Source organism: Apteryx rowi, unplaced genomic scaffold (assembly GCF_003343035.1).
Source record: "Apteryx rowi isolate R43461 unplaced genomic scaffold, aptRow1 scaffold_27, whole genome shotgun sequence".
Lineage (NCBI taxonomy): Eukaryota > Metazoa > Chordata > Aves > Apterygiformes > Apterygidae > Apteryx > Apteryx rowi.
The window spans coordinates 3974083-3986535 of record NW_020449085.1 but is presented as its reverse complement, the minus strand read 5'-3'; the positions used below and the strand labels follow the sequence as shown (position 1 = coordinate 3986535).

Sequence of the window (12453 nt, the reverse complement as noted above, 5' to 3'; positions counted from 1 at the left end):
GCGCCTGGATGCAATCCTGTGCAATGTGCTCTAGGTGACCCTGCTTGAGCAGGGGGGTTGGACTAGATGATCTCCAGAGGTCCCTTCCAACCTCAGCGATTCTGTGATTCTGTGATTTACAAAGACATTGTCCAGGTACGTAACAGAAGCATGCCAATTTTCAGAGATACTGAAATGATACAACATTTTTAGATTCCTTGTGATGCTAAAAGATGCAGTTCCATACATAGTGAAGTCCAGCATTGCTACAGTAAAGTTAGTGTAAGCTAATTATGTTTAGAAGTGTTGTGTTTTTCCAATGTTTGGGGGGGGGGGTAAGGGTTGCATAAAGTTAAATTCTGTATAAACTTATAAGCCAGAACACTGTTGTTATTCATCTGAACTGGAATGAAGGGTTTGCTCATATTTGTATTAACTGGTAAAAAGCTGTTACAGTGGGAGTGGGTCCAGCTCCACCACAGTGTAGCACAAGACCTCTCCAAGAGGAATATGCATTGCTTCATAGAGAAGGACAGCAGGGGCAGCTACTGTGCATGAAAAACACATAGCAGGAAGCCATCAACTTGATCCTTGGTCTGGCAGGAAGAATATAGGCAGAAATGTGTTGTGGTAAATGGGATTTAACACTGAAAGCTTGCATGCAGGCAGGGTTAGAGCTCGTTCAACTACAGAAGCTCCTAGTGCCTAGGTAATCTGGGAAAGGACTAGAAAAGTGGCAGCAACAAGAAAGAATTAAAAACACCCAAAATCCCAGAAAGGGGCTCCAGGAAGGCTGCATTCTGGAATAAGCGAGGATGGGTAATTACAACAGGTAACCAGGATCACTGAGGTCAGTTTGTTCCATATACAGTATGGAAGGGTACGTTTCACTGAGAACATGCCACAAAAATCAATCTTTGCAAATCCAGAAACTTTTAATGATGGATTTTCTCAATAAAAGTTTTACCTAGCACTTTTGGAGTACCTTGCATCTCAACAACGGCTTCTGAGCAGCTGAAGTCAGAAAGGTGCTGCACTTTTCAACAGGGAGGAAGAATCAGCTGCTAACAATTAGTACTAAGGTCGGAAGGAGGCTGGATTAGATTTTCACAGGTAGACTATAGTTGTGGTGACCTGAGGCATGTATACAGAGAGAGGAGGAGTTTACATAAGAAAACTTATGCTTTGGATTCTAATGTACAGAACAATGCCAAAAAGTGGATGTGTGAGGTTCAGGAAACCTAGTATTGGAAGGATATAGTAAAAAAAAAAATAAAGGATTTCAGGAACACAAAAACATTTGCTTTGTGGTTTTCAATGGCCCCGTAAAAAGTGTGATAATTATGACAGTAGGTATGTGATAAAGCATAATTTTTCTGTTTCTTCTCAAAGTTAAGTGTTACTAAAACATAATGATTTTCTTATAACAGAATAACTTTTTTTTAAAAAAAAAAAAAAAAGCTTAAGACAGGCACGAATCATCTACCCAGCATGTATACAACCTGAGCTATCCAGACTTCAAGACTTACCTCTCTCTCTCTGGTTGCTGAAGCATTATAAATGAGGTATATGAGAGTAATCTCTTTTGAAGGTGCATAAAGGAGGTAAGACAAACGAACAAAGACTGCAGAGCCAAAATTAAAATATATATTAAATATATATAATTAAAACACATATCTCACTGTTCCCCTGCAACTAGAGATAAATTATACCTGTACAGCTTCATCACGTGCTTGCTTTTCCTCTTGCCTTCGTTGACGCTCTTCTTGTAATTCATTTAAGCGTTGTTCATATTCTTTTAGTTTATTCAACACATCATGACGTTTGTTCTGAGCTTCTAAGGTGTTTATAAATGCAATTTCATTTACCTGCAATTAATCAGAAAGTGTAAAAATCTGAGGAGTTAAAATAAGTTTTGGTGTTACTGGTGTTACTGCATTCCATTCCAAGCACTTCTGAAATTTTCGTGGACAAGAAGAGGCAGACAATGTATTATTTCCTTTTACATGTCACTATTTCTTCAGAATTCTTTTAATCTCAGTACGGTAGAATCTATTAGTCCAGATAAGTATTTACGTGCAAGAATAAGACTCACTTTATATACATTTACTTTATGTTTTCCAATATACTAAAAAAATTGTAAATACAAAATGATTAGGTATGGTAGTCATGTGATCAATCCCATTGAATATAAAGTAACTATTAACATTTAAATACTTAAGTTACTGTTCCTGGCTTTAATCATTTAAAAATAACTTCATTTAGACTAGGTTACAACTATTCTAATGTGTTTACAATACGGACACCAATCTTTATGCATATGAGCTGGATTCAAGGGAGTACTTGTATATGTGAACTGAACTTCGGTAAACATTTTATACCTCGTCACTCTTTATCATCCACTTGCAGAGAACAATAAAACTATAAAAAGCATATCAGTTAAAAGCAGTTTTCAAACATATTGATACAAATGTTCAAAATCCTGCATCTTTACATAAGGTTGTACAAGGTTCTTGATTCAGCTGCAGGTAAGGTCCTCAGTGGTTTCCTCTGAGCACTACGATGCAAAAGATGTGGGCTCTCCGTCTTTCCCGGCAACATACTTGTTTGCTGGCCTTAGCAAGTTATTTAATCTGTGCAACTCTGACCTGAGTCTCCCCCAGGACTACTACAATGTATAATACATTAAGACTAGTAACTGCATGAGTGAAATATTTTAATGAAACAGGATGACACATTTTGTCATTTATGTTGTCTTTCACCCTAAAGACCAAAGACTGATGTGCTCCAATTCTGTCCCCTCCCCCCAAATTAGCAAGTACAACTGGCAGTGGCATACTTCCACTAATAAAGGATGAAACGGTTCCCTTTTACATTGGTTCTCCTTCTGTGGGAAAATCCAGCGTACCGAATGGCTGCCTGTGCTCTGCCCTGTACATACAGCAGCACAGGTCACCAAAGAAATTTCTTTGACCTTACTATACAAGGCATAAGTTTTATTTTACTTTCACCACGAAAAATGAAATTTCAATTTCTAATTTCCACCAAACAGTAGGGAAGTTCTATCATTGATAACTATAATATTCCCTGATATTTGATAATTAATCTGATGAGGCATTCCACCAGAACTTTTTTGAAAACTACCAAGTTGAGCATAGGGCTTTATCCCCCCCCCCTTTTTTTTTTTTTTAAACAGGAGAGTCTGTGAAATATAAAAAAGAGAAATTGAATGATACCAGAAAACAGGAAACTTTGGTAAATAACAGGAAAATCTTCCCAATCTTCCCAGCAACAAGACTTTATTAGTCTCTCTCCAACTCAGGAAATTTGAAATGCTAAGACCTGACTGGATAAAACCCTTAATAGAAAAATGTGTAAGTGGTCATAGGATCTAAAAGGTCTTTCTATCTAACTTTTAAAAATTATGAGTATCTATTGAATAAAAAAGTGAGAGCATGTATACTGKGAATGAGGAAAAACTAACAAGCTCAATTGTCCTAATATTTCATACTGGCATTTCACAAACATACATAATTTTGTTCACCCACTGAAGGACAGTACAATATGCAGGAATTAAAAAAAATATATATGAAAAGGCTAAGCGTACTTTAATGTGTATATTAAAAATATCAAAAAATATCCTTTTCTACTACTTAGATTCATTAAAGTAATAAATATTTTGTCCTCTCAGCAAGAATGCTGACCAGAATTCTTGCCCTCTTTAGGCTTTAAAATGCAAATGCTTCAGAAATTTGTATATAGCTGAAAAAGCAAACTCTTACTTAACTTTATGCTGATTTTAGAACAAAAGTTTTTGAGGAAAATCACAAAAATATACTAGCTATAAACCATGTCAAAAACCAACGATTGAAATAGAAATTCTTTTTTTGTACCCAAAGAGCATGCTCTATTTGTCTGATTTCGCAAAATAAATGTGTAGACAGAAGATCAATGGACAAACAACAGCTGATCACAGAAATGGTGTTAGGGTATTTTTGTCACTTTGTTTACTGACTGGAATGCATTTACAGAATGGATTTCACAGTTCAGTACACAGGTAAGCAGTGGGAATTTAGAAAACCAGTTGGGCAGCAGTCACCCTGGTCTTTCTGCTATACTACTCATGGGCTCGTGTTTCCGTAAAGCCTTTCTCACCCAATTAAACCTTTACTTCCAGAACAGAAGAACCTCAAGAGGCAGCAGATCTTACACATTTAAACATACGCAATACTTCAAACATCTGCTTAGCTGGGAATTACAGTAAGTGTGATTTAGTTAATATGATTATAGAAGTCACACTGGTGTAATGAAATAATAATGAAGGTAAGCATGTTAGACTGAATTAGGTAATCTAGAAACCATTTTAATCTAAGAAACAGAAACAGTGACTAAGTAAAAATGCCAGACCAATTTTGTTGTGCTTATGTTAAACAACAAGATGCAATCACAGCTGGGATACATGGTCATTATACAATGCAACCCTTCAGTTTTTAAGAAGATGTATGTATCTTTACATGGGATAAATAATTCTTTAAAATAAAATATTTCATTTATGTTTATCAAAAGAATATGAATAAAGCAAACCAAAAAGCATTCACCTAAATGCTCATCTTATGAAGCTAGGTATTAAAGTCAGAAAAGTACTAACAAAACACTTCTTAGAATAACTGTTGTATGCTAAGCATAGGTTTATATTTATTTCTAACTGTTTAGCAATATTAACGGTACGAACCACAGCATCAGAACAACACGAACAGAATATATGTTTAAGGACGCGGAATGCTGGATACAGAATGGACATTTAACGCAGGGAGAAGTGCAATGAGCTCTCCCCACCTTGCACTCCACATGCTGGAATACAGAGAATTTACAGCCAGATCTGCTGCCCCTTCCAGGGGCACTAGTTACCACTGAAGATGCTGCCACAAACTCTGGGTGGAACAGGAGCAGCAACAACACTATCAGCTCTTTATTCCAACCCATCTTTTCTCCCAGGCCAGCCCACCATGCTGTCTAACAACAGCTCATTAATTTTAAACTCATTTTAGAGGAAAAACTCTCTCTTTTAGAGGTTGGAGTTTATCTGCTTCACAGTCGACACTGTGTCTATATCCAACTTGCATCATCATTCTCAGCCTACTCATGAACACTCTTGAGGTACAGAACATACACAAACATGATTATTAATATTTTCCTTTAAAAGAAAATAACTTACCTTAGCTTCTTCCTCTTGTGCTTTTTTCACAATTGCTTGTAGCTGCACTTCACGTTTAAATTCTGCATGGAGTAATTTTTCCTCCATCATCCTGCGTCTTTGATCTAATAATTCTTCTTTCCATTTCCGTACATCTTTCTCCTATGTATTATTAGTGAATACATTAGTGATATAGTAACTGAAGTTAGGGCCTGCATTTCCCCAGGTTTTTTTTTTCTTTTTAAGATTTACAGTAATAAAACTCTACAATACCCTAAAAAATTCTGCACTGAGATAACTTTGACCCAAAATACATTGATTTGTTAACTGCTTCGATTTGGCGAGTTTCAGTGTTTATGTTGGATACACGTAATACATTTCTGCTTTTACAGCACCTTCCCTGAATCCAAGACAGTACAGTATGTCATCACCAATCTCACAGAAGTTCATGATTCAAAATAATGCTTTCTTTAATGATATCAACAGTATTTTAGATCTAATGTATTTAAAGTAAGACTGTACATAATGACAAAAGCTTTCTGTTTTAATACAACAAAGATGAAACAAACATTAGACACTGTTCACTGATGCTGTTCTCAAAAACTAACCAATATTTGCACAGAAAGCATATCTGCAATAGGATCTGTTTAAAAAAAAGCAGCGCTGTTTTATGTAGAATGTTGCTCAAGACTAAAAAAAAGCTGCAAACTGCCCATGAAACTGGATCCAGATCCATCTGACTGGATTTTTCCTCATCTTCTCACACACATGGATCATGGGTGAACACATCAGAACTTTTCTGGGTAACAGCTTAAAACCATTCATAGCTGATAAGGAGACACCATTAGTCTTGCCTTATAGGAATACTGAAAGTCTTTTTACATTTCAAACTACAGACATCTTCTTTCCATCACTAGCTGCTTGCTGCAAAATAATTTCTTCCTGTCACTATTCCTCCACTGCCTATTTTAAAACCTTTCACCAACTTTCCTGGATTCCTTTGCCTTTTTTTCCCCTTGCTCTTTCTGTCTCCAGCCACCTGAGCAACTCTCCACTCCCTCTTACATATCTTTTACAATATTGCCTTCAATCCGTTCTGATCCTCCAAACGTAAAATAGGCAAACAATCAGAGTAAGATCATCGGATAATTGAGGTTGGAAAGGACCTCAGGGTCCTAATCCAACCTCCTGCTCAAAGCAGGTTCAACTATGAGATCAGATGTGGTTGCTCAGTGCTTTATCCAGCTGGGTCTTGAAAACCTCCAAATATGAAGACCATACAACCTCTCTGGGCAACCTGTTCCAATGTTGGACTGTCCTCATCATGAAAAAGTTTCTTCATATACCTGGTTGGAACCTCTCATTTCAATTTATGCCTGTTGACTCTCTCATCCTACTGCCATATGCCACTGAAGAGCCTAGCTCTGTTTTCTTGATAACCACCGTGTAGTTATTGGAAGGCTGTTAAGTCCCCCAATCCATTAATCAATACAAATAGATTGAAAAAGGGAAGAATAATGTATATGCCTTTCATTAAGCTAATTACTTCGTACACTTTTTACCATTAGACTGTAAACTTTGACAGAGCATCCACATCTTCTGAAACTTTTCTACAGCCCACATCACAACAGGGGAATTAACCTAGAATGAGGTCTTTTTATTTAGCCGCTAACATTATCACTATCATCATCCTACATTCCTACAAATCCAGGTCATTTCTCTGATGTATGAGTCATCTGTGAAAACTATGTGAACACAGATCCAGAGGCAAGCTTCATTTCACTGTTAGTTTTAACTCCTAACATTGCTACAGCATTTGGGGGTGGGGGAGCTCTTCTGAAAGGCAGCAGTCTGGATCCTTCTTATTACAGAATGCTTACCCTCTCCATTAATTTTTGAAGCTTCAGTGTTTTTTCTTCTCGTAACTTTTCTCTCAGCTGCTGCGCTTTCATTTGTTTCTCTTCATGTTTCTTTTTGGATTCCGCTATTGTTCTTTTAATACAAACAGAGCAGAACAAGCTAGTGAGACATTAACTGACAATGTTGCAAACACTTCTATGTCATTTTCAGTAAGGGAAAACAAATAGGCCACTGGACTGCAATTGTTTTCCTCAAATGTAAATATTGTTCTTTTAGTCTTAAAACCTTTATTTACTGAACAACGTAGCATGAACCTAGCACGTTATGAAAACAATATACTGATCGCTGTAACACCTTCCACCTACAGACTTAAAGAAAGTAGATTTATGAGCAGTTTCATGCAATGATGAGTTTGGTTGCTTCGTTGGTTTTCACTGGCTAATCAAGACAGGTAACAACTCTCAGACCTTTTGCGTGACGGTGAGGAGAGTTTCTCATGCATGTGTATTCCGTGGCCAGGTGGGCGTGCAGGCTCTTCTTCCACTCTGTCTCCCCAAGAATTATTCTGGCGCCATGACTCACGGGCTGTACAGAAAGAAAACAAAGACTCTGATCATTTAAACACACTGTTTTGGGAGAAATGCAGCTAATAAGGCCTACTTGCTTTTGAAGTTCTCTCAGTTGGATTCTCTGGAATCTAAGTAAGGTGCAAATTCAGATTGAAGCATCTCTAATCCCTTTGTTTTCAATGCTCAATGATTTTATTAGGCTTTTATCCAAACATTAAGATAAAACTGGATAACAAATTTTAAAATTCTGAGGGAGAAGACAGCTAAAGATGATCAATGATACACACAGATAGAGCGAACACACAAGCCCATCTTTCCTTAGGAAATAACATCATTCCAAGTGATGTTACTTTTGATATTTAGATGTTAGGATTTCCAAATTCATAAGTAGGCATGATAAAAAATGGCATTTTTCTAAATTTCGCCAGTGTTTTAAGCTAAATATGTTAATACATGAAAGTTTACCTTCATAATCTGCCAGGACATCATTCCAGTCCATAGATATACCGCAGAAAGATATGCTTCCATTGCCCATACTAGCCTGAAATTGAATATAATCCAGATAGTAAGAACATAAACCTTGATGTGCAAGTGAACACACATATTAAACAGTGCCAATTCAGTCACGTTCAGCAGTGTTTCCAAATTGAATCAGCCAAAGGCATACATGCTGCTCCTGCTGTTTCTGACAGCAGGAATGGAGACTACAGCTTCACTGAGTGCGGTTCCTGCGAGGCAGCAGTGGGAATAACAAGCGCCAGCTCTCCCGGTCTCTCACAGGAGTAGGCAGCAGCACAAGGGCTGCAACATCCAAGGAGCCGGTACCACTCAGCAGCACTGTGCTATCGTGGGCAGCTGCACGCTTTCTTCAAAGCCAGCCCGGAAGTTCAGAGGCCCTACTTAAGAAGTGTTACTCAAAATGAGTAAAGGTGGCAGAATTGAACCTGCGCCCAGTAAGTTAAACGTGTTCTTGAAAAGGACAAAACAGAACCATTCAAGGCAGCAAAATTTGCTCTTCACAGAGCTAATAAAATACATTGCTGATTCATTACAAATTTCCTCCTGCAATTACTATCATTGCTTTAAGTTATATAGACTCTTTCCAAATAAAATGCTTCTATTTCTTGCCAGTTAATCTAGATAATTAATTGCACTATAGTAATGAAAGAATAGAGGAAGTTTAGTATGATTAAATATACCTTAAACAGTATGTTACAGGTATTATATGATAGTATTTACTGTATTTGCATGTAAAACAGGTTGCATTAATGCCCAGAAGAACAAATAGGAACAAATTCTGTATTAATATTCTGTTGACATCCACAACAGCTTAGAGATGGGTACTTTAAAATAAATCCAGCACTCACAGAGAAGTCGCTATCGTTGTCAGTCTCAATATTAATGTCATTGTTTTCCTCTGCTTCAATCTCTCTAGTTAACTGCTCCTCTTCTGCAATAGCACTAGCAATGGCTTCTTCATTTGCCTTTTCCAGACGATCTGCTAACTCTTCTTTCTTAGCAAGGACTTCTGCCATAGACTGTGAAGAATACCAGAAACAAAACAAAACAAAAAATCAGAACTGGACACAAAAGTAGTTTTCATACAGTTAATATGAATTATACTACATTATGGTCAACTTCTAATCACTTATATTTCCTTACTGCTGAAGCATAACCGAAATACAAAAAAACACTAAAAATGTTAGCAATTAGGAACTAATTTAATGGCTAAATGAAATGCCTAACAAACTAATTATCCTTTACATTACACCAAAACATATTACATGAACATTGTCATTAAAAGCAACAAAGGTATTTCTTCTCCAGTTAGTACCTTTCAAATACTTTGCTAGTCCTGTGGACTAAGCAAAACATACTCTGAAACATTAATAGCAAGCCCTGCTGCATCTCCAGAAAAGGAATCATGCTCCAAAGTATTATTTAGCAAATGAAAATGGATCTGCAGAAGAACTGTATCTGGAAAACTTTATTGTAATATTAGTGAACCTCAGGCTACACTTGTCTTTCAATAGGGATGACAAGATAGCAGAGCAAGGACACCAGCCTGACTGCGCTTACCAACCGAAGCACAGACATATCCCTTGTTGTTAAYGAACCTTCCCCTATTCAAATGTCCAGTATTAACTGGTTCATTTCCACTCCAGCTACAAAACTGAATGTGCTAAGATACATAAATTAGCGTTCAAAGCAATCTAATCTGGAGTAGTAAAACGCTTTCAAGAGACACAGGTCCCACCAAACTGTGAGCATCCTGAATTACTGTTAATGGAGAATCTGAAACAATATTAGTGGATGAGATGCTAAAAATCAACTCCTTCTAAAGGAAAGCAGATACTCAACTTGCAAATTACCTAGCAGTAGTCCATTTTGTTAAAGATGTTAAAGGGAAAGTGATTTACAGGAAAACTTCTGCAACTCAGAATTTTAATCTAGTTTCTGAAAACAACACTGAAAATACAACCTGGATTTTACGTAGCATTACTGCAATTCTCCACTCACAAGAATCCTGAAATACCTGAAATCTGCAGACTTCTACAGAACACGGACATTCTTTATAGGAAGCTGCATTAAAAACAGAATGCTGACTTGACATTTGTTGTTTCAGAATGGCAGTCTTCATAATTGCTAGTTGTATAGGAAGACTCAAGAGAGCAGTTCAGTTAGTCTTAAAAGGTAAGGAGATCTTCTACATTTGTTTCTAAGAGAATTTGGATATCCCATGTGTTTCCAGTTTGAATAATTAGTAAAACTGGAATAAGAATTTAATTTGAGCCTAACTTAAATGATTTAGTGAAAGGAAATGAAAAATTATGGCCATCATGTATGTAAAAAAAGTAATCAGAGCACAGATCCTTCTATTCCAAATAATGCATTGACATACTTCTAGTCTAATTCAGAAACTTTACTGAAATTAAATTCTGTAGTAAAAAGTATCTGAAAAATGCAACAAATTATTTCTTCTGTAGTAAGTACTCTACAGACTTTTCCATAATTTCTATAACAGGTTAATGATAAAAACCATGCAACACAGAAGGATAAAACTACAGCTTATATTTATTATTTACTGAGACATCTTGTAAGATTTCTTACCAATCTGGCAGCACTCACATTTGAAATATCTGAGGGATCCATTTCACTTTCAGTTTTAGCTTTTTCTGTTTGATGCTGGTCCATACTATCAGAGATCAGGGAGGAAGCTTCAATCTGTAGACTTTTTGAAGTACAGTCAATACTTGCRGGAACCGGAGGCATCTCAGAAAGCRTTTGTAAGGAACCTTCTTGCAACAGTGTGCCACTGCTCCCGTTGTCTTCTGATGTGTGTGCTGTGAACTAATAAGAGACATCTGCAAAATTAACCAAATGCAACATCCTGATTTTTAAAGTCACCAGAGTGAAAAGTATTTTAACAAAAAACATTGCAGCCTTACTGTGAGTGGTACAAATAACTCTACATATAGCTATTTTCAGTTGCTCGTAACTTTGCAAAAGCTGGATTTTTCCACTTTAAGCTTTCTATGCATGAGGTGTCCCTAATGCTCACTTTTTATAAACATGCAAAACCTGTTCAAAGCATTGTAAAGTATATGGCTCATCTTACGATTTTTACCACTGCCTATTTGTGCCAAGGTCTTAATACATTCCCACAAATTAAATTAAAATAGCCATTTTTAAAACTCTTTTTCAGTCTTGCTAGTGAATAAAAGTTCTTGAGAATATTGCCATTTCTAAGGAAAATGCTGCAAGATTTTTTTAATGCTAAAAAATGGTTCAAAATTATACTAACCTGAGTCCTCTCAGTAAGGGCACRTTCAGACTGACGTAAAGGATCTTCCTGTAGAAGCTCCGTGCTTTTGGATGCATTGCTGCCATTGAATGAACTGCTAAGCTTATTCTCTGATGGTGGGGAAACTGCATTTTCTTTGTCACTGTCACCTTTAGACTTTAGTGATTCTGCAATTACAGGAGTTTTTGTTGCCAAAGCTGTGGACCGAGATCGAACAGGCCTTCCACGCTGAACCGTTTCCCAACCCTCTGCATCCTTCCGATCTACATTAAAAAAAAACAAAAAATTCCAAGGAAGAGACACTCATAAATACAGTTTTCCAAAGGTATTATAAGCAACTATATTATTGTTGTATTACACAAGCTTATGACAGAAATGTTCTCTTTAAAATTATACCAAAATCAGTGAAATAGTCTTTAGCAAAGCCTTCAAGGAGTGCTGTTAGTTTTAAAAACACTGAATAACTCTATTCGTGGGACCACTTTTGCTACTTCAAAAAGCAAAGTTACATGTACAGACAGCCACATCAAAAATGGTGCACATAGTTGAGCTTTTCATGCCTAGGCTGCTGTTCCAAGAGATGGTAAAGTACAACAAAGCAAGCAGACTCTTGTTCTTATACGTAGCAAGTCACATCAGAGGCCTTTTCTGAAAGTGCAAAACTCTGCAAGCACAGACATAACTGTATGTCTCAGTGTGGAAAGTATTGTCCAAAATGTGGTTTACTACTCTACCAAAATATACGTGTTTATTTTTCCCATTTGTTTCATCCTGATAATACACTAACCTGTGTCAGCTTTCAGAAAATTCTTTTCGCTGGATTCCAGGAAATAGCAAAATGTTGCTACAGKGGGATGGCAAACTGAAGGACAAATCAGAAGAGTCGGGTTTTTCCAATTTACTTTGATGACTGAATAGCTGTTAATATGACTTGCTGATCAACACTTCTGATGTCTAATCTTGGTACATACCTAAAAAGCCTTCAAAGTTACATTTGTCTGCCTGAACTATCAAGTCGAAGGTGTGTTCAGGTTTCTAGCATATCA

General features: G+C 36.8%; 1 protein-coding gene across 7 annotated transcripts in view; it reads right to left on the bottom strand.

The window, feature by feature from the left end:
• Positions 1–12453, bottom strand: part of SCAPER (S-phase cyclin A associated protein in the ER) — a 195328-nt gene that overhangs the window by 135728 nt on the left and 47147 nt on the right. For 6 of the 7 annotated variants that reach the window (XM_026068288.1, XM_026068287.1, XM_026068292.1 and 3 more), the window contains 8 exons: positions 11408–11670; positions 10714–10953; positions 8970–9140; positions 8068–8143; positions 7501–7618; positions 7054–7165; positions 5195–5335; positions 1692–1847 (listed from right to left, as the gene is read on the bottom strand). In XM_026068288.1, the coding sequence (XP_025924073.1) occupies positions 1692–1847; positions 5195–5335; positions 7054–7165; positions 7501–7618; positions 8068–8143; positions 8970–9140; positions 10714–10953; positions 11408–11670 (1277 nt within the window). The remainder of the gene's footprint in view (positions 1–1691; positions 1848–5194; positions 5336–7053; positions 7166–7500; positions 7619–8067; positions 8144–8969; positions 9141–10713; positions 10954–11407; positions 11671–12453) is intronic. The other variant, XM_026068289.1, reaches the window with a different exon arrangement.